At 38.5% G+C, this 23333-nt stretch overlaps 1 protein-coding gene across 1 annotated transcript in view; it reads left to right on the top strand.

Moving 5' to 3' along the window:
• SOGA3 (SOGA family member 3) overlaps positions 1–23333 on the top strand; it is a 48263-nt gene that overhangs the window by 1908 nt on the left and 23022 nt on the right. Inside the window, exons 2-4 of the mRNA XM_023230732.1 lie at positions 422–1613; positions 2083–2307; positions 4388–4546. Coding sequence (XP_023086500.1) covers positions 513–1613; positions 2083–2307; positions 4388–4546 — 1485 coding nt within the window. The 5' untranslated portion in view covers positions 422–512. The remainder of the gene's footprint in view (positions 1–421; positions 1614–2082; positions 2308–4387; positions 4547–23333) is intronic.

Raw genomic sequence — 23333 nt, 5'->3', positions numbered from 1 at the left:
GTTGTAAAAGCAGAGATTTGACAACTCTAATATATGGACATCTTTTCTTTCTGAAGCCCCTTTTCGACTTTATCTCTTTTCTTTTATATCTCCCTTCCCACCAATTCCTGTCTGACTCTGTACCTCACCCTTTCCAAAGCCTGCTACCATGAGAATGTAAGGTTCAGCTGCTTTCAGATCCCTCATTTTGCTAAGGTGGAGTGAGATGGAGACAGCGCCACCCTGGGCAAAATGAGAATTGACATACCTGCATCCTATTCCTAAAGACAGCCCTGTGTCCTATTCCTAAAGTCAAAGCTTCTACTAACCGCCATCCAAATCTCATCATTTTCTGAGGGCTTCTCTTGTACAGCAATATCACCCTTTGCTGTGCAACAACGCAGACATGTTGTGTTCTTCTCTCCTTTTGTTTCTGTCCCAGCTTAGGAAGGAAGGTTGGCGGCAGTGAAGAGGGAAGAGGATGATCTAGTAATGGGCTATTCCAAATCGCATCTGGTAGGTTCTTCTCAGCCATGAGTCAGCCACCGACTGGGGGCGCTGCCCCTGCCACAGCAGCAGCTCCTCCCGCCGCTGCAGCCACTGAGGCTCGTCTGCACCCGGAGGGCAGCAGCAGAAAGCAGCAGCGAGCTCAGTCACCCGCTAGACCCAGGGACAATTCGCTGCGACAGACAATCGCGGCCACCAGGTCCCCAGTGGGGGCCGGCACTAAACTCAATTCTGTTCGGCAGCAGCAGCTGCAGCAGCAGCAACAGCAGGGTAACAAGACCGGGAGCCGCACGGGACCGCCCGCCGGCGCCCGAGGAGGCGGAGGCGGGGCCGACAAGGCGACGCCCCTGGCGCCCAAAGGGGCCGCTCCGGGAGCTGTCCAGCCCGTGGCTGGTGCTGAAGCGGCCCCAGCCGCGACCCTGGCCGCTTTGGGCGGCAAGAGGCCCGGACCGCCCGAGGAGCCGCCTCGGGAGCTAGAGTTCGTGCCCTCGAAACTCGGGGAACCCCTTCCGCTAGGAGAAGGGGGAGGAGGGGGCGGGGAAGGAGGAGGAGCCGGCGGCGGCTCCGGGGAAAGGGAGGGGGGCGCTCCCCAGCCGCCGCCGCCCAGGGGCTGGCGAGGGAAAGGCGTACGCGCTCAGCAGAGGGGCGGCAGCGGTGGGGAGGGGTCCTCCCCTTCGCCATCCTCCTCTTCTGCGGGCAAAACCCCAGGACCCGCCAGCAGAAACTCCGGAAGCGGCGTTGCGGGGGGCGGCAGCAGTAGTGGAGGGAGCTACTGGAAGGAAGGATGTCTGCAGTCTGAGCTCATCCAGTTCCATCTCAAGAAGGAGCGGGCAGCAGCGGCGGCGGCCGCGGCTCAGATGCACGCTAAGAACGGCGGCGGCAGCAGTAGCCGCAGCTCCCCGGTCTCTGGTGCCCCTTCCATTTGTGAGACCCTGGCAGTCCCCTCCGCCTCCCCAATGGCGGCGGCGGCGGAGGGCCCCCAGCAGAGCGCAGAGGGCAGTGCGAGCGGCGGGGGCATGCAAGCGGCAGCGCCCCCTTCGTCGCAGCCGCACCCGCAGCAGCTCCAAGAGCAGGAAGAAATGCAGGAGGAGATGGAGAAGCTGCGAGAGGAAAACGAGACTCTGAAGGTGAGGAGGGTGGGGGTACCCGGCTGGGGGATGGGAAGAGTGGGCCTGGGAGGATTAGGGCGTGTCCCGGCGGGGGTGAGAGGCTGCTAACCTGTTAGAGAGGCTTGAAGAGGGAGGAGAATAAGAAAGGAGGGAGGGGGTTTCCTAGGCCTTGTCCAAATTTGAAACTGAATCTGCTCTCAGTAACGCGAGGTTTTCATTTAAATTCTAATCTGGGCCTCCGTTTCTTTAATTATAATGGTTTGTCACACTTTTTCCTGGAGAGAGATAGAGTAAGAGAATGAGAGAGGGCCTAAAGTGGGCCTTTTCCCCCAGTTTCCTCTTCTACACTTAGCTCCTTGTCACTCCTGTCTCGTGGAGAGAGGGCAATTAAAGCTGAGAATTTGGAATTGGAATGGGGTGTGCATGGTGTGTGTCGAAAGGGCTGGAAGCGAGTTTGATTTTGACACGCGGCCTGTCACCGCCTCAGAATGAGATCGATGAGCTGAGAACCGAGATGGATGAGATGAGGGACACTTTCTTCGAGGAGGATGCCTGTCAACTGCAGGAAATGCGCCACGAGTTGGAGAGAGCCAACAAAAACTGCCGGATCCTGCAGTACCGCCTCCGCAAAGCCGAGCGCAAAAGGCTCCGCTACGCCCAGACCGGGGAAATCGACGGGGAGCTGTTGCGCAGCCTGGAGCAGGACCTCAAGGTCTGCGGCGCGGGGGCTCAGTGGCGCGCGGCAGGGACGGCGGGTGGGGACTTTGGCCAAGGGCTCTTTAGGCTGAGAAGTCTTCATTGGCGACTGGCAAGGAGTCTTAGGGACACAGTTTCGTAGCGCTAACCACGAAATACTAGGGTCTCAGAAGGGAGAGAACTGACAGGTGGCCCTAAAGAGTGCAGAGTGTGTGGAGGGCCTGGCAGCAAACGAGCTAAGTGTGCTCTCCTGGGAGCAACGGTGGCTCTCCAAGAGGTGATGAGAAGAAGGCTCCCTTCTGGGCAGAGGCAAGGGCGTGGCAGAGCGCAGGCTCTAGCCTTTGATCTGCCCTAGTCTGTCTACTGAGAGAATGCCGGTGGAATCCGGCAGTCAGGAGCCACTAAAAGGACTCCTCTGGGGGAGTTGAAACCCAAAATAGGTACCGCACTAGGGAGATTCTAGAGTTAAGATTTATTTCAGCAAGTGGACACTACACCTCCTTCTTCCAGGACTACTTCTTTTCTGCACTTGCCACTTAGGTGACTCCCTGAGAAAATAAAAACAACAACAAAAACAAACAAAAAAACCCCCAACTAACCAACTTGCAGCCTGTTTGGTGTGAGGTAAATGAAAGAATTTCATTTTTTAAAGTGAAGTCGCTCCTTCAGAATTTCTTCCAGCGGAAAAATCTCAACCTTCAAGTGCATTTTCTGGACAGGTGTGGTCTCCAGTTCAGTCTGGCTGTAGGCAGATTCATTGACAATGCAAACTTAATCTCCTTGCACCAAATAAGTATACTGTTAATTGCATTAACTTCATCAAGATTTAAAGATCACGTGTAATTTTTCTTTGTTTTAAAGAAAGCTATGTGTAAACATTTTATGAAAGACGTATTACTTTTTTCTTTTTTTTTTTCTTTGAGACGGAGTCTCGCTCTGTCGCCCAGGCTGGACTGCAGTGGCCGGATCTCAGCTCCGCCTCCCAGGTTTTTTACTCCATTCTCCTGCCTCAGCCTCCCGAGTAGCTGGGACTACAGGCGGCCGCCACCTCGCCCGGCTAGTTTTTTGCATTTTTTAGTAGAGACGGGGTTTCACCATGTTAGCCAGGATGGTCTCGATCTCCTGACCTTGTGATCCGCCCGTCTCGGCCTACCAAAGTGCTGGGATTACAGGCTTGAGCCACTGCGCCCGGCCACTTTTTTCTTAACATTTGTTGAGTGTTTAGTATGTACCAAGCACTGCGGCAAATACTGTTACATACATTATTATTTCATGTAATTCTCAAGGGAAAAAAATCCTACAATATAGGGATTATTAAGTCACCATTTTCCAGCTGCAGAAGCTACACCTTTTACAGATGTTAAGTGGCCAGGCCTGGAAAACAGCTAATAGGTTCCAGGCTCACTCTCCACTCAGTCCAAAATCACAACCTGTGTCCTAAGCCTCTATACCAGGCTGCTCCACTTTTCTTCCAAACCCTAGAATTTCCAGGATAATCTCAAAACATGAGGCAAAAATGCACAGTCATTCAAAAAGTAATAATCGCAAGGACTAAAATGTTTCCTAACATTAAGCAACTGGAATTCTAGTTGTAAGATTGAAATTCAAGCCCAACCCACTACTTGCAAAAGCTTCAATTTTTCATTCTTTAACATAGATTATAATAGAAACATCTACCTTATACTTTTGTTGAAGTAAAGGAGATTTGTGAAATTTCTCTACATGTGATAAAATCCAATACAACATTTGTTACCACAGGGTAGTGCAGAAGTTAAGGGAACAAAATTTAGAGCCAGATTCCTAGGCTTCTTAGCCCCGCAGTGTCTACTCGTTAGCTGTGTGACCTTGACCTCTCTGAGACTCAGTTTCCTCATCTACAAAATAGGAGTAATAATAGTACCTATCTCATCGGATTTTTATAGGGTTAAATGATTGACATATGCGAATGGCTTATATGTGTAGTTTGTAGAATAATGCCTGGCACATGATAAGCACTATATAAATATTGGGTTTTAATGCTTTCAATAGGAATAAAATTTTAGCCCTTATTATATAGTCATTAATTATATTTTATTGTTACATACACCTTAATTCAGGTTGCAAAGGATGTATCTGTGAGACTTCATCATGAATTAGAAAATGTAGAAGAAAAGAGAACAACAACAGAAGATGAAAATGAGAAACTGAGGCAACAGCTCATAGAAGTTGAAATTGCAAAGCAAGCTTTACAGAATGAACTGGAAAAAATGAAAGAGGTTAGTATTTGATTATTTCATGGTGTACTATGTATTTTTAGCCCATTAGAAAAGAATCCCAAGGACTAATATGACTGTTAAAAAATTTATTTTATGATTGCAGGACAATTTCTTACTCTTTCCCAAATAGTAAAAAATACATCATTTCATACCAATAAATGAGTAGCGACAAAAGATTCTGACCTAAACACTGTATCTAACTCGACACGTACGAGCTTTGACTGATCTCTGTGTTTCATCTCTATGTCTTCTAAATGTATGTTAATTAAATAAATTCCAGAGCATACTAAATGCAAAGGGTGTCAAGAGTGTCAAGGAATGAGCCTTGTGATAGTTGAGGGGAATAATTATCCCCATGAGATTACTATTGAGTTCATAGAACCATGAATTTTTAGGATGGAAAAGACTCTAAGGTCCATTTGATCTAATTCAGTCATTGCTTGAAGTCTGTCTATAGCAAAGCCACCCCTTCCCACAGTGTTCTAATGCTTAGAATATCACCAGTGACTATCCCTGAAGATATTTCACAGCAGCCAACTATATCATATCATAGCTCTGTTTAAAGATTTTCCTTTTTTCTTTTTTTACATGAGATATATTTAATTGTAACTTTAGCCAGTTCATCTTAGTTATACCCTTTAGGGTAGAAGAGTCAAAGTTCTCCTTCATGTCAGCTATTCAAAGATTCCAAATGTATTTACCATGAGTCTTCTAAAAGAATAGAATCAGGATAAAGAAATGGAGAAGAAAAGAGACAGAAACATCTATCAAGAAATGATTAGCTTTAAGATAAATAGCAATTTAATTAGAATTAAATTATACTTTTCTTTGATAGCTACCTGAACATGTACAATGCAACTTGTGAAAACTACCATTGAGAATTAGCGAATGCACAAGTTGTCTTCTGAAAAATTTCCTCTGCTTGAATAAGCAGAATTCTAAAGAAAATTGTAATCTTTCCACAGACTGAGGTATTGACCCACCTGTCATTGCTGTGCTTATCTCAAAATGGTACAAAAATATATCTACCATGTAGCAGTGAAAATATCAACAGTCTGATTAAGAATATGTGTTAGGACTTTGCAGAATACAGTTTCAGTGGAGTAAACTATTTTTTTGTTATCTGTCTACTTATATTATCCTGACTTTAAACATTTTTTAACATAACAAAATAGTAAAAAAAATTTTTTTAATGATATGAAATCCTTGGCTACTAGCTAGGAGTTGCTCTGTGCTATAGTAGAAAAATATGGAGACTGGGAACTGTGTGATCTATTTTCACCAGTAACTGGATGACTTTAAAAGACCTGTAACTTCTACTTGTCTACTTTTATCCAGTTCTACACTGAAAGGTTGTTTTTGATGATTCTCAACATGTTTTTTCTGATATATAAGACTTTTTCTCATGAAATTCAGAACATTGCCATTTAAGGAATGGCAAAGATTTTTCTGTGAAGTTAAGAGATCAAATATGAAATTAATACAGATATAAGTATATATTTCTTCAACAATAATGTACAGTTGAAGATATGTCAAAAATTGACTTTCATTTATAGAAAAAAAAGTAAAGTAGGTAACTGTATTAGTTCTCTAGGGTAGCTGTAACAAAATACCAAAAACTGGGTGGCTTAAACAGCAGAAAAAATGAATTGTCTCACAGTTCTGTAGTCTAGAAGTCCGGAATCAAGACGTTAGTAGGGTTGGTCCTTTCTGAGGGCTGTGAAGACAGGATATGTTCCAGGCCTCCCTCTATGGCTTGTAGATGACCATCTTCATGGTCACATGCCTTTCTCCTTGTAGCTCTCTGTTTCCAGACTCCCCCTTTTTGTAAGAATATCAGTGATACTAGATTAGGGTCCTCCCTAAGAACTTCATTTGACCTGCCTAGGCTCAAGCTATTCTCCCACCTCTGCCTCCCTAAGAGCTGGGATTACAGGCATGAGCCATCGCACCCAACCCTCATTTTAATTTGATTACTTCTAAATACCCTGTCTCCAAATGAGATTTCATCCTGAGCAACTGGGGGTTAGGACTTCCATATATGAATTTGACAGGGAGGGTAGAAGGAGAGAACAGAATTCAACCCACAGCAGCAACAATCTGATAGCTTCCTGTGAGCAAGCAAAGAGAAAGTTCATCATCAGTCTCATAGGCGCCATTCCCTGTTCATACGTTACTGTGCTCTCTCGTATTCCTTGTTTATACAATTTAAAGCATTCAAGAACAAACAAACTTTGCTTGATTACCAGAGATAAAAAAGAAATGCCTTGTAATTTGGTGTCATGTGAATGTTTTAAGTGGATACCTGGAAAATTGTCCTTAAGAATGGCATAAGAGCTTTCTGATTTTCATTTTACATCTATTAAAGGGGAAAATATGCGTAGACTGTCTATCCATTAGTCAGAATGATGGGACCTCTCCCATCTTAAAATAAAAGCCAAGATAATCTGACCACCAGGAGGAAAGGGTAGAACTTGGGAATGTCCTCAGGAGATTGTAAGGATGCATTTCCTTGATTCTTTTGCTCACATTCTTCCCGGTGACTATTTCCTTCAGGGCTCTAATTCTGGGTTGGGAAAATGCTATTCCAGCACCAAGCAATGTAGGTATAGAAGTTCATACCAAAGAGGAAATTTAATTCTCCTTAGAGTTATAAAAACCAAATGCCAATGCCTGATTAGGGAATACAACAATAAAAGTAAAAATAATTTAGGAGTATATATGCAGAACATCAGCCTTTAAAGTAATCTTTTATTAAGAAAATGGCATTCATGATTTGAGAAGATGGAAGGTGGGGGGAACAGAAATTAAAAAAAAAAAAACAGAGGAAGGGAGAAAGAGTGGAAGATAAAGATCTGGAGGATACTAAACATAATAAAGGAAAACCAAATAATATTCTTGTAGGAGTGCTCTATAATTACTCATTTGAGGTTGACCTTCATAGTGTTCAGAAAAATGTCAGAAATTGAAAGAGTAGTTTAACAACATGTTTGGAAATCAGAAATGTTCCATTCAGATAAGATTTTTGCAATAGTACTTTTTATAATGCTCTAAGAAGATAAATATTACAACTGAGCTGCAATTATAACTGGCTTACTCTGTAGATAAGGGTTGTAAGTTTCTCCTTGGATGACTTGCAACAACTTCAGTTAACCATCTGCTTCATTGGTTGTAAAATGAAAACATATTCCAGCCCTTGGTGAGTGTTAACCAACTTGGTTAATTTGGTCAGAGATGAATTGTCATCCCTTCATGTCATTCTTTTAAAGGAGAAAAGTAGAACCAGGCAAAGCTCTCCATTAAGAGAGAAAACACTAGTTATAGAGTAAAATCATAAAATATTAAGTAGAATATACTTGAGAGAAGCAATCCTCCAATTCCAAGATTTTAGATCTTTATATGGAGTCATATAGATGTTGAACAGCACCACTGGGACCAATAGACCATCTGCTAGAGTTTAGAACGGTTTAGTAAAAATTTAACTAGCTTCAAAGGTATTGACCAATTGCTCTCAGGATTGGTGGCTGCACAAGGTCCTGTGCACCTCCTCACATCTATCTGCCTATCTTCTCCCCCTGAGAGGATGGAGTAGGCACCTGGGAGTGAGAAGAATTGAGTAGAGGCAGAATGGAGGTAATTAGCGGCATCTGTTGAATCTCATTGCTTGTATTGAAATAGCTGATGTTTGACCAACTACAAACAGGAGGGACCTCTTCAAATGCTACCTTTGAATCTTAATAGCATTTTCATCCCAATTATAAAACATTGATTGCTACCAGCAGTATGCTTTCTTACTGTAGAAGAATGCCTTTACCTTTCTGTAACCTGTAGAAAATGGTAATCTATCTTTCAACATTGGAAATGATCAAAGAGACAGAGGTTTTTGTTAAAGTTATGTCATGTAAACAACAAGTAGCTCTTTGAATGCCAGAATGGGTTCATGTGCAAATAGGATAAAGTGAGGTTGTGAAGGAAGCTTTAGACAATGCATTCTCTGTGAGAGGTGAGTTTTTGCTCCAGTTAAATTGAGGATCACTGTCTGTCATGAGGTTCTGCTGCTGTAGCAGTGAACTTTATTTTCAAAGCTTTGAAGCTCCTTGTAATCATCAACAGAAGAACGGTCATGTTGTGTCACTTTTAAGGTCTGCTGCTTGGTGAAGTGTTGATAACAGATATTTGAGCAAAGAATCACCAACAGAGGAGCAAAGAAAAGAAAGAGTAAGATGATGATGATGAGAACCGTTTATCAGATCTTTTTTCTTTTCAGAATCTGTACTCCTTATATTGTCTCATACCTCACCCATACACAAGATTCTTAAAAGAAAATAATTTTCTTAACTTTTCTCAGTCTGTGCTCCAGAAGGTTCTTAACTGGCCTACTGTAATAGCACCATCTATCTTGAACTTTTATTTTTTGTGCACTTGGTATAATAGATCTTATCTATTACAATGAACTTTCATTCTAGAACACAAAAGTAATTAGTACTATAAATTTAACAGCATCTCTGATTTTTTGTTTTTTAGAGTCCCTTGACAGTATATCTGTATATCCAGATTATCTTTACAAATGGAAAACTTTAATAGGCAAATTCTGTACTACATGTTTATAATTACCTATTTAGTTTCTTATATAAAATAAAGAACTGATCATAACTACACTTGGTTCTAATAGGGCATGTTTTCCTGAATAATAAAATGTGAAAAAGAAATGTTGAATGATAAATCAGTGAAGAAGCAGTTCAAGAGACAGTTTAATGGGGCATTTCTTGCAAATATTTTCCCCTGGTTCTGGTAGTTTACTTAACATTTTAAAATAACACATTAGTCATTGATATTTTAAAATGTAATGGCCATACATATATTTAGATGCATCAATTAAACATTATTATTTTAGTCTTATCTTCTCAGAGCCAATAGTTTGTTGAATAACATGGGCAGGAATAAGAGACTAAATTAAAAACAAGGAAGAGTGTGTCAGGTAAGCATAGAAAAGCTTGTCTTCCAGGAAGTTGCCATGTGTTACGAATGCATTTTAAAGATGTATTTATGTAGGCATTATAAATTTTATTGGATTTTTAAATGAAATTAGATATACAGATCCATGTACTCTGAAGTGATCTTTACTTTTCAGTCACATGTAAATGACTCTTTTACCCAGATGCCAAGCCCCCATCAGAAGCAAAGTAGTATACAGATCAGAAATTGGTGGGTTATTTTTGTGCAATACAATGAACTTTTATTATAAACTTCAAATTTCTTATTTACATAAAAATACAGGACAGCATGACACACTCCCACATTGTTGATCAGATTCCAGTTCCTTTGTCGGCTGAAAATTTGCACTTCATATTATTGAAACTGTAAAGTGCTGAACAAATACAGGCTTTTACCTGATTAAGCATCTCCTATTGAGTACATTTCCAGTTTGCATCTAAAATATCTATTGATTTGGATGTTTGCAATGTAATGGGCTTTCTAAAAAAATTGTTTAATACATGTATATTTAAATTTTTGTTGCTTTTGCTGATGAAGCATATTAATAAGAGTTAAGTTTCCAACCCTGAACTCTTAGAGGCCAGTTTAACATGGTCCAAGGGCTCAAGGCTGAACTTTGAGTGACTCACCTCTGTGAGATTAGCAATTTATCCATGTTAAGTATCTCCATGGAAGTATATTACTTATATAGTTACTGAAGTGTTGTTTATTTCTCTGACTTCTATATCCAACCTACCTTAAAAGGGGATTTGAGGCCGGGTATGGTGGCTCACGCCTGTAATCCCAGCACTTTGGGAGGCCGAGGCAGGCAGATTACGAAGTCAGGAGATCGAGACCATCCTGGCTAACACGGTGAAACCCCATCTCTACTAAAAATACAAAAACTTAGCCAGGCATGGTGGCGGGCGCCTGTAGTCCCAGCTATTCAGGAGGCTGAGGTAGGAGAATGGTATGAGCTTGCAGTGAGCTGAGATTACACCACTGCACTCCAGCCTGGGGGACAGAGCGAGACTCCATCTCAATAAAATAAAATAAAATAAAATAAATAAAATAAAATAAAATAAAATAGGCGGGGGGGTGGGGAAAATTTGAAATGATTCACAATAAAGCCATAAAACTATTGAAATAAGGGTTTTCAAATTAGGTTAAAACACTGGAAAGATGAAGAAAAACTTAATCCAAGGGATGTACATTGTTATGAAACAGCTCTGAGTTTAGTATCACTCAAGCCTGGGGACCAAATATTGAAAGAAGTCATTTCCTAGCTGTGACCAGATATAGAAGCAACACTGAGTTTTATGTGAGGCCTCTGGTGCAATCATGAAGAAAATCAATATAGTACAACAAAATGTTGCAGTTATACACAGAGTTTACGTGCAACCATCATGGATAAATGAACCTTCTAAATACTTGACAGGTCTTTTCTATAGAATTAACAAATTATGAGTTAAAATTTTACAGAAAAGAAAAGAGTCAGTTTTTCATTAACCATGAATTTGAGTGTGATTGTTAGAAAGTGCACATATCATGGAGTCTAGAAACTAGCTTTGAGACCTCATCTGTCATTCCCTATGACCTTGATGAAACAACTTAAAATTTATAGGCCTCAGTTTTTAATATGTAAATGCAGAAATTAAACTGAGTGCTCTCGAAGCTAAATATACCATTTTCTACTTTGTCAGTTATCCATCTCTGTTCTCCCTGAACGTTTCATAGTCAGCTGTAAAATTCAGTTTCATTACTATTATTTAAATACTATAATTATTTTTTCATATAGTCAGTCAACAGCTATTTTTTGAATGCCTGGTATAGTGTGGCCATGTAGATAACACAGATGATATAAAGATATAGATGGCAAAGTGTTGCATTAAACTCCAAGTTTGCACCCACTGAAGGTCCCTACTGAAAGTTTTTTTTCCAGATAACACATTTTTTAATTGAAAAAAGTGGACATTTGAGGAACATGTGTCTTTTTTTTTAACTTTTAAGTTTAGGGGTACAAGTGCAAGTTTGTTACATAGGTAAACTTGTGCCATGGGGGTTTGTTGTACAGATTATTTCATCATGCAGGTATTAAGCCTAGTGCCTATTAGTTATTTTTCCTGATCCTCTGCCTCCTCCCACCCTCCATCCTCTGAAAAGCCCCAATGAGTGTTGTTCTCCTCCATGTGTCCAGGTATTCTCATCATTTAGTGCTACTTGTAAGTGAGAACATGCAGTATTTGGTTTTCTGTTCCTGCATTAGTTTGCTAAGGATAACGGCCTCCGGCTCCAATCATGTCCCTGCAAAGGATGTGATCTGTTTCTTTTTATGGCTGCATAGTATTCCATGGTATATATGTACCACATTTTCTTTATCCAGTCTATAATTGATAGGCATTTAGGTTGATTCCATTTTTTAACACAGGAAGTAAGACACACAGTTATCTCTCTGTTGCTACTCAGCATTCAGGGCCTGTGCTAGTGCTGTAGAAATTACAACTGAAGACGTGATATGTGGGAATGAGTACAAGTTGAACCTCTCTAATAATCTAGCCATGCCTTTTGATGTGGCCTTGGCTCTACACTCTAGGAAGCTATAAAGACCATGTGGCAACCAAAGAATTCATCATCTATTCCAGTAAATAAACCAATGTGTTGAATGATGGCCCCTAAACATTCTAATTTCTGCAGAAAGTCTTGAGGTGGGGTTTTTAACTATACGATTCTTAGGATGAAATCTGCCCATGCTTCCTGCCCCTGGAAGGCTGCCAGGCTCTCACCACAGAATGTGGCCGTTAACCAGCTCTGATCCTCAGCTAAACATCCAAATGTTTGTATTTTGTTATTATTGAAATTTATTTTTATTCCCTATAACTTCTCTGAGATGCAAGATGTTTTTTGAAGATGCAAGTCTTTATGTTTTCAAGAGCATAATAAAAATTTTTTTTGAGATTACTTGGCCTTTGTATGTGTGACAGACATCAACCTCATGCAGAAAAGACATCAATTAAACAACCTCAACCCCTTCCTTAAGAGACTCTCAGGGCACAGTTATAACTTAAATAGTCCATGTGGTGCATTCAGGCTTTGGGGCAGTAATAAACGACACTATTCTCCACCACTCCCCTCTACCGTGGCCACCCTTGGCTGCCTGTGAATGACATTGCTCCCACTAGTGGCAGAAATAACATTTTATTTGTGTCTCAGCCTTTTACAAAAAATAAAAACATATAAACTTGGATCTGACTTTCACTTAGCAACTATTTATGAAGCATATATATAATGTGTATAAGGAAAAACAGATAATGTCACCAGGTGGGTAGTCCTTGCCCACAAGTTATTTTCTAATAGGAAAGACAGCTAAAGTACTTCGACTATAGCTGCACATATACATTACTGTACCAAATACTTCTCATGAAGTCCGCACAAGACCAACCAGACTGTGAGTTCTAAGAGGACAAGAGCCCCTCTTGCATTGGTCACTGTGTCACCCTCAGCATCTAGTTCAGTTCCCAGCATATAGGCAACGAGACCACCTTCTTCCGTAATATTACAGTAATTGTTTCTTACTTGATTTGTGTATAACTTTTTTCCTGCATTTGACTGTAAACTCCTTGAGACTAAAGACTGAGTCCATGTTATTAATTGTGTCTATAACAACCAAAAGAGAACAGGGCACAAAGTTGATAAACAATAAGTAATTTTGAAAAGAGAATAAATGGTAATTAAGCAAGGTGTTCATGCCTGATTTTGCAGAAAGAAAAAAAAAAAAAAGGTGGCTGTGAACCAGGGCTGTTTCCATGGTGCTTAGTGCAATCCAAACATGATGAAAAGGAAGTGGATGGGTAACTCCAGCCTCACCCCACTTCCAGAAGTAGAAGTCTCCCAAGACCTTACTACCTTCTAGAAACTTCTAGCACTCACTTTGCATCTCTCAGATTCCATTTATCCCCCAGAAACAACAGGTCTTCCCTGAAACAAGGTACCATTGGATTCTTGAGAAAGGGAATGAGGATGGGAACCCAAGAACAAGAAGATGACTCTGACATCTTGGGCATCAGCTCTGCAGTTTAACTTCTTTGTGCTTTGGTGAAAAAATGTAAAATGCGGGTTTAAGGAATGAGAGAAGACTGCAGATCCTGTCACTCCCAAAGACTATCCGTTGGAATTTGCTTTATATCTTCAATGTCTGAGACAATTGATTTAGCAGCTAATTTGGCTGGAGAGATATGGAAAATTACCCCAGGGCTGCAGTGGTTCAGTAGCCACCAGTGTTGAGTGCTAATTACATGCCAGTGGCTGAACTAGATAGTTTATGTATAATTATGTTGCTAATAGCCTCATTTTAGAGATGAAGACTCCAAGGCTCAGAGAGGTTAATGTCACCAGTCAGTAGGCCAGGCCCACACCTAAGTCTGTCTGCCTCCAATGCGTGGTCTCCAGTAGTCAGTGCTGTGTGGCCTCACTGCAAGGACTCAGGCTACCCCTCCACTGCCACTTTCATGTTCTTCCTGACCCACAAATAACATACCCTCTTTAGGGAATCTCAATACTCCTAGAATCTATAATCCTCTATCATACTCTAGGGTCTATCAGAGAATGTTTTGAGTAAACACTGAGAGAAGACTTCCACGGTGGCTGTAGGGAAAATTCTATTTTATCTCACAGAAAGGGAATCTTTGGAGAAAAAACTAGAAATATAGGGCTAGAAAAATGTTTTCAGGTCTGTCAATTCTATCTCACTTTTTACAAATGTAATAGCTATGTTACTTCAGAGAAGCCACGTAATAGCTGACTCTCAATTTAATCACCTTTTAAAGGAAAATAAATATTTTTCCTATGAAGTCTATTCACAAGGGTAACATGAGATAACATATGTGAAGGTGCTTTATAAACTGAACACTACCATATCAGATGTTATTTTTATTATTATTACGTAGCTGTAGGTTGGCTGATTAAGAAAATTCCTAGAAAGAATTTTGAAGTCTATCAGAATAAAATTTTGGAGCTATCTAGGACCCCATTTTTTTCTACAGAACTTTGAAATGCTTTTGCTTTCCATTTTTTCATGAATGTCTATTAGTCTCTGAAATTCTCCTTTAAATCTCACTTCATTATAAAGCCATGCTAACTTCTTCCATCTGATCCATTGCCTCTTCCACTAGGCCTGTATTTAGTCCTTACTGTTTCATGATCCATTTGCAAGTGTTTTGATGGACAGGGAGATAATCTGGCTGCATTACCTGCCACTGCATTCATCAACAGGGCAACAAGGCTGACTATGCTGATTTGTCCTGTTAAATGGCTCTCTCCTACCGTACTGCTAGATAAATATGCTTCCTGAAAAGAAGCAGAGTAGCAGTGAAAGAAGAACTGTTCTTTGATCAAAAGTGGTCAAGCACAAGATAATTTAGATTGCATTGTAGTTTTTATTGACTCCACAGCTAAATTTAATGTTCTCTGAATTTAAGAACTATATTTCTATTTAATTCAAACACACACACAGTGATACGTATAAAAATTATCAATAAAAGTTTGGGCAAGAGAAGAGCTTTAGAAAGATAAGATTACTGTCATAAGAGCTCATCTTTAGCTTCTTAAATTATAATTTACTCAGTTCTTTTGTTTTCAAATACTTGTGGTATTACTTTTGAGTAAATATAATGTGCAATTTTGCTGTATATTGGAAAGTATTTTCCAAATTAAAATTTCAGTTATATGTTGAAGACCTTAGACTTGACTGAATTTGAATGGAAATACAATTATTTATTTGATGCTTCTGTCCTAATTCCATTTTTACATTTCAGGGTCAGTTAAATTGATCTTTATCCAGATGGTAAATGACATTTGACGATGACATTTGAAGTTGTCATTTAGCCTTTCCTGACATTTTCTATTTTATACTTACATATTTCACTTAATTGGAGCATTTATATTCAGCATGATTCAACTTAAAAGCACTTAAAATTAAAAATTCGGAGTATTCTACATTGATCTGTTGGCTAGCTCAGTTATTTAAGTTTGTGTAGCCAATTAATCATGGGGGTAAGTGGTTAATACAATTAACTGTTAATTTTCTCTTTCCTTCACAAAGTAAGAGTTTCTTACCATTACATTACCCAAGAACCTTGAATAATAGTAGAAATAACTAGACCAATTGCTTACTTATTCAGGTATATAATGAGCAACTAATACATTAGTATGTGGTTGTATCCACTGCCTCTTTGCATATGAAGAAAAGAAAAATTTTCATAGAACTTTATCAAGTGATCCATTTGTGTGTATTTAGGAATATCTGTTATATGGAAAGTATTATCCATCAAGGGTAAAATATAGCTATTGGGTTTATTCATTTAGTGGTATGGCTAAATTTAAATTAGAATAATTGTGTTCTAGAGTCATTCTGAAAGTAGTTATCCTATTTTTAATTCTACTAGTGTTAATTATATTCTGTAATACATATACAATTCTCAATTTTCCCAACTGTTAAAATCAAAAATGAAACTTAAAATATTATTGGCTGGGAGCAGTGGCTCATGCTTGTAATCCCAACACTTTGGGAAGCTAAGGCGGGCAGATCACGAGGTCAGGAGATCGAGACCATTCTGGCTAACACGGTGAAACCCTGTCTCTACTAAAAATACAAAAAAAATTAGCCAGGCATGATGGCATGTGCCTGTAATCCCCGCTACTTGGGAGGCTGAGGCAGGAGAATTGCTTGAGCCCAGGAGAATTGCTTGAGCCCAGGAGGTGGAGGTTGCAGTGAGCCAAGATTGCACCACTGCACTCCGGCCTGGCGACAGAGTGAGACTTCGTCTCAAAAAACAAAAAACAAAAACAAAAAAAAGAAATCTTTCAATTAGTTTAACTCCTTACACTACAGCCTGTTCGTTGTTAATTTAATGTGAGATTATAGACAAAATTATTAATACTAAATGTTTCATTGTTATAGTATATACTTTCCATTTTAAAGCCTGTGGGAAGGTAAAAGGTGGGAGAAGGGAGAGGATCAGGAGAAATAATTAATGGGCACTAGGCTTAATACCTGGGTGATAAAATAATCTTTACAACAAACCCCCATGACACAAGTTTACCTGTGTAACAAACCTGCGTATGTACAACTGAACTTAAAAGATAAAAAAATTTTTTAAAAAATTATAGGTGTTCAAACAATTCAATGCTATCAATGATTTTAAACCACAACTTCTACAATTCTGAGATCATAGTTTTAAATAATCTTTCATTGATTAGATAATACTTGACATTATTTTTCAGGAGAAAAGCTTATAAATATTTTCTGACCTTTTGCACTTTTGAAAATAGCCTTTGGTTGATTTCACACAGGAATGGCAGAATAAAATTATTGAGTCAAAAAAATCTGTCTTATTATATATTAGCCCTGGCATTCATTTTGCAATGGAGAAGTATGAGATCAGTCTGACTTGTATTCCTTTGTAGGTCAGATTATTTTCTCTATGCGTATTTATGGATATTTTTCTTCATCATTTATATTAATCTGAGTTCCCCAGTGGGAAACAGGATTCACCCAAGATGGTTCAAATGAAAAGAGATTGTTACAGCGGTGTGGGCAGGATTATGGGAACAAACCAGGGCTGCCAAGGCATTCAGAAAAAACTTGCTGCTCTTGGAAACCATCACCACCCTGAGAAATGAAGACATAGCTAAGGAAATAGTATTGTAGAGGCCAGTGGAGTAGAGTCCTCCCAGTGGGATCTGTCGCCTGAAGGGGACTTAGCTGCTGCCTAAAAATGTGGTGTTATAAAAGAAAGGAAGTGAGGAGAAATACTCTGAACCATCTCTTCTCCCACCTTCCATCCCTCAGCGTGCCTGCCAGTGCCTTCTATTGGCCAAACCCAAGGAGGAGTCAACTGGTGGGGAGAAAGCCTGGGTAAAGTTTGCAGAAGTCAGCCTCCTGGAGCACAGAGCAGGGCAGAGAAGGAGCGAGCATGAATCTGAGTAGCTAAAGAAGAATACCCAGTTCAGAAATACCACCTGGGCATATCTAAGTGATGGTCTTTGTTTAGAACATGTCCAGAACATGCAGAAAATTAACACTTGTTTATTCATTATTTCAGAAAAGCTTTCTTGTATTATAGATTTGATAATCATGTGCCCTATTTTTTCTTCGTAGCATTTTCTTCGCTTTGTATTCCTTACTACCTTCTCATCCTTTCATTTTTTAGTCCTTTTCCTCTGTGGTCTTAGATAATTTTCAAGTTTGTTTTCAATATTATTGAATCAATTTTCTGCTATGTCAGTTGTGCAAAATTTCATTCTTGCGCTGAATTTTAGTGACCTTTTTGAGTTTTCTTATTCCTGACACCTTCCTAGTCTTTAGAGCTTAATCTCCTCTTATAACTTTCTTGTTAGTTCATAGAGGCCATCTTTGTTATCTTTTTAAGAATACAATATTTTATAAAACTATCTTCTGTTTCTCATAGCAAAAAGTTTTCAGAAATATTTGGGGGCTCTTTTTCTTTTTTTAGCTGACTTTTTAAGTCATCCTGATGCATTTTACTTTTACAGCTTTGAAGTTTGATTTACATACCATAAATTCACTTAATTGTACAATTTAATGGTTTTTTAGTACATATGCAGAGTTATGCAACCATCACCATAACCCAAATTTAGGACATTTCCATCACTTCGTAAAGATCTTTCATGTCCAATTGTAGTCAACTTCTGTTCTTAGCTCTAACCCCAATCAGCTACTAATCTAGTTTTGGAATCTATAGCTTTTGTTTTCTGAATATCTCATATAATTACAATCATAAAATATGTCACATTTTGTATCTGGCTTCTTTCACCTAGACCAGTGATTTTGAGGTTCATCCCTGTAGCGTGTATCAGTAATTCATTTCTTTTTATTTCCAAGTAATATTCAATTGTATATATATACCACATGTTGTTTATTCATTCAGCAGCTTTTGGACATTGGATACTTTCTAATTTTATAAATAATGCTGTTATAAACATACACATGCAAGTTTTTGTGTGGATATATGTTTTCATTTCTATTGGGTAGATAGCTAAGATTAGAATTTGGGGGTCATATGGTGAATTTGTGTTTGACTTTTTAAAGAAACTGCCAACTGTTTTCCAAAGGGGTTGCACCATTTTACATTCCCACCAGCAATGGATGAGGGTTCCAATTTATCCACACCCTTGTCAATACTGATTGTATATCTTTATTATTATTATTATTGTTAGTCTACTTGGTATCAAATGATACATCATTGTGGTTTTAATTTGTTTCCCTAATGATATTGAGTATCTTTTCATCTGCTTATTGTGCACTCATATTTCTTATTTTGTGCAATGTGTATTCACAGTGTTCAGCCCATATTTAATTGGGTTGTCTACTTATTTTTGAGTTCCAGTTTAAGCTCCATCTGTATTTTGGATATAAGTCTTTTATCAGATATATGATTTGAAAATGTTGTCTTCCTAGGCTTGTCTTTTTACTTTCTTAATAGTGTCTTTTGAAGTGCAAAAGTTTTTGATTTTGATGAAGTCCAATTTATATATTTTTTTGTTTTATCACTTATGCTTTTGGTGTCACATCTAAGATATCTTTGCCTAACCTACAGGAAAATTCACTTCAATGTTTTTTTCCTAAGACTTTTGTGGATTTAGCTCTTACTTTCAGATCTACAATCCAAATTGAGTCATTTTCATGTATAGAGTGAGTTGGGGGTCTAAATTCATCCTTTGCATGTGGATCTCAAATTGCCCCAGCACCGTTTGTCAGAAAGACTATCCTTTCCTCTTTGAATTGTTTTATCCTCTTTCTCTTTCTCTTAGAAAATACCATCATTGAATGTCAAACACTCTTTATAGATTCAATGTTGGCTTTATATACTCACTATGTGACTTTTTTTCTTAGTCCTTCTCACTATCCACTTGCTATTAGTTGTCCCTTCTCAGAGCCAAAGGTATAGAACAGCTTGATGTGCACAATTCCAGCTCAATTACTGATGATTGTAAACATTCAGCTAGTTCTGGCCTGTTTGAAGTAGGAAAGGCTGCTACTGTAGCACTCAGGTACACTGACTCTGAGGGAGACATATCTTAGAAATATTTGAAGCAGTTTGTAGTTGTTCTTTACCTACCTTTAATATATGAAAAACAATAAACCTCAACATGGGTGTTCCCAAGCCTTTTCTACCTATGTTTCTTCCCCTGAATGTTTGGATAAGGAAAGAATATATCTCATGATTCATTGCACAGCTAGTCACCTTTTTTTCCTTGCCTAATTCCTACTTGTTTGAATATTTAACCACCAGAGAGCTACAGTATTGTCTGTGCAATACTTATTTATGTATTGGGGAAAATAGGATTGGGATGCAGACGTTTTAGCTGCCTGATTTTTTAAATAACTTTGTTGAATCATATTTTACATATAATATAATTAATCCATTCCAATGGTACAATTCAGTGATTTTGTAGTAAACTTCCAAGTTGTGCAACAATGACCAGAAATCAGTTTTAGTACATTTTCATTACCATAGTAGTAAGATTCTTCATGCCCATTTACTGTTAATTCCTATTTCTTCCTTCCCTTTGACTACCTCCAGGCAATTACTAATCTACTTCTTGTATCTATGAGTTTACCTGTTCTAGACATTTCATATAATGTCTAGAATTATACTGTATGTGGTCTCTTAGGTTTGGCTTCTTTTACTTAATATACTGGTTTTCAAGTTCATCTGTGTCATATCATATATCAGTAGTTCATTCCTTTTGTAAATTGCCCAATAATATTCCACTGGACAGATATCATATTTTATCTATTCATTCACCAGTAGATGGAATTTTGGGTTGTTTCCAACTTTTGGTTATTATGAACAATGCTGCTAGGAATAGTACTGCGCAAGTCCTTTGTGGATATACGTTTTTATTTCTCTGGGGTGTGTACCTAAGATTAGAATTGCTGGGTTATATAGCAAATTTACATTTAACCTTTTAAGAAACAGGATGTCTAGTTTTTATTGGTCTGCATGGCCAATCCTTCTGTTTCAGACATTGAAGGCTATTTATTAGAAAGCTTGTATTTCTCGTTTGAATTCCACTGATGTTATTGTTAAAAGAAAATTTTCTCAGATTCTGGTTAATGCTTGATTGCCACCTTAGTTTTTGATATTACTGTGTTTACATTTTTATCTTTGCCTTCAGATATATTTTAATCAGAAGGAAATGATAGCTTCATAGTATATTAACTCAGAATTCTGTCAATTTGAGTAACAATATGAATGGGGTAAATTTTCTTTAAAAAATAATACTTTAGGAAATAAGTCTGATTCATCTTTGGTTACTTTCCTTAACTTCATTAATATGTGGAATATTTTATTCCTATGGCAGTGATATCTCATGCTCTTGTGTACATGCATTTATTTCCCCCAGGTACTTATTTATTATTTATTAAGGCACTGCTATATATGTAGTTCTTAAGTTGCTCTCATGTCCAAAAAAGATGTATGTGCATGTATGTGTCTTCTTTAGCATTATATCAAGAGACTAAGGAATTTCCTTAGACTAGAATATGGTACTTATTTTTGTTCAAGTTAAATTTTCAGAAACTTAGTGATTGTCCATTTATTCTAAAATAACTTAGAAATGAGCCGACTGACTTGAACACATACCAGTACAATTCCAGAGGATATCAAGATGCCTGTTGACATGAAGTAAAATCAAATTATAACTTATTTCAGTGGGCATGCCTTCTAATATTTGTGATACATTTCAAAATTACCTGTTTGGTATATGGATAGAGGTGTCGGAGATTCTGATTGCCCTTTTGTTTTAGAATTTGCTAAGCAGCTTTTAAAGTGCGCTGAAATTCTTTTCAGAACCTAAAACACATACATATATATACATTCACAGACACATACATGCTTCAGCATACATATACGATTTTCACATGCAGACACATGCACATAGACAGGCACATATACTCATGCACATTTGCTCTATGAATGTACACATAAGCAAACACACTCCATGGATGTGTTACTTGCTTTTAAAAGATGGGCTTTGTTCTTTGCCCTTTTAAATGTACTCTCAATTTTTAAAATAAAGCTAATTACTTCTGTCTCTACTTTACTTATCATAAAAATAGGAAAAGGCCAAAGAAGATCAACTATCCCCAAGAATAGTTAATTAGCATAGAATCAAATCATGAAGAGAAAATTTTTTTAATCCATTTAAGATTGCAGAGAAAATATTCTATAATCTTACTTTATTCATGATTTTTACTTAATGGTACATGGATAGAGATTACAGAAGTTGTGATTGTCATGCTTTATTGATGATGTTTTCATACATTTGTAACAAAAGGTTAACTCAGTCTTTCTTTTTGTGATTTTTTTTTCCAGCTTAGTTCAATTATGTCCCTAGTAAATACCTACTAAATGCTAATTTAGAAATATCTAGGCAGGATTCTTCTTACTAGGAACCAAGGAACATACAAGAAAGGATAGAACAAAAAATCAAAATGTTGTCAACATACTAGAGTGATAAACCTGAATTTACAAAATGAAATTTAATACGAATTAATGCAATGTCTTGAAATTTGTTTTTTTTTAATTTATACAAATACAGGAGGAGTGAAATATATTCATAGGTATTTACACAAAAAAAGGCTTAGGAAGTTTAGTTGACCATAAACTAGGTACTAATTCATATTATATGAGGAATATTTGAAAGAACTGGGGAGTGTTTATGGCCTGAAGAAGAAAATATTTGAGATGTGATTGCTCTCTTCCAATATTTGAAGAGATGTACCATGTATAGAAGATAAATTAGATTTTTAAAATCACTTTAAGTGTTTTTTAACTTTAAGTAGATTTGTGATCAAAATAAAGACTTTGTTATTCATTAGAGCCATCTGTAAAGGGAATGCATCACCTGCCTCATAGAGAAGCAAGCTCCTGGTTACCGGGAAAACACGGGTAGGGTGTAGGTAGTGTAGGAAAGATTCTTGTAAGGCACCGTATGGAAGGTTGTGTTTCTTGGACTCTTTCCACATACATGACCTTAGCAGTCCAGGGCAGAGTTTGAACATTCCAATATCACTAGGGGCCAAGCAGTGTATATGAATGAGTGAAGCTGTCTATATTGGAAGTGATGGGGTGAACTGGAGAGTGTATGTTGTGTGTGTCTTTTTTTTTTGAGACAGAATCTCACTCTGTCACCTAGGCTGGAATGCAGTGGCATGATCCTGGCTCACTGCAACCTCCACCTCCCAGGTTCAAGCAGTTCTCGTACCTCAGCCTCCCAAGTAGCTGGGATTACAAGTGTCCACCACCACGCCCAGCTATTTTTTTTTTTTTAATTATACTTTAAGTTCTAGGGTACATGTACACAATGTGCAGGTTTGCTACATATGTGCACATGTGCCATGTTGGTGTACTGTACCCATTAACTCATCATTTACATTAGGTATATCTCCTAATGCTATCCCTCCCACCGTCCCCTCCCCACAATAGGCCTCGGTATGTGATGTTCCCCTTCCTGTGTCCAAGTGATCTCATTGTCCAGCTATTTTTTTTGTATTTTAGTAGAGACGGAATTTCACCATGTTGTCCAGGCTGGTCTCAAACTCCTGAGCTCAGGCAGTCTGCCCACCTTAGCCTCCCAAAGTGCTAGGATTACAGGCATGAGCCATGGTGCCCAGCCAAGAGTATATGTCTTAATATTCAATTTTAACCCAGTGTTGCCGTGCCATAATCTCAACCCAAATTCCGTTCTTTAAATGTTTCAAGTGAAACTGGTAATTTGGATTTTTCAA

Source organism: Piliocolobus tephrosceles, chromosome 5 (genome assembly GCF_002776525.5).
Source record: "Piliocolobus tephrosceles isolate RC106 chromosome 5, ASM277652v3, whole genome shotgun sequence".
Lineage (NCBI taxonomy): Eukaryota > Metazoa > Chordata > Mammalia > Primates > Cercopithecidae > Piliocolobus > Piliocolobus tephrosceles.
The sequence above is the reverse complement of the archived record's forward strand: the minus strand, read 5'-3'. Positions and strand labels throughout refer to the sequence as shown.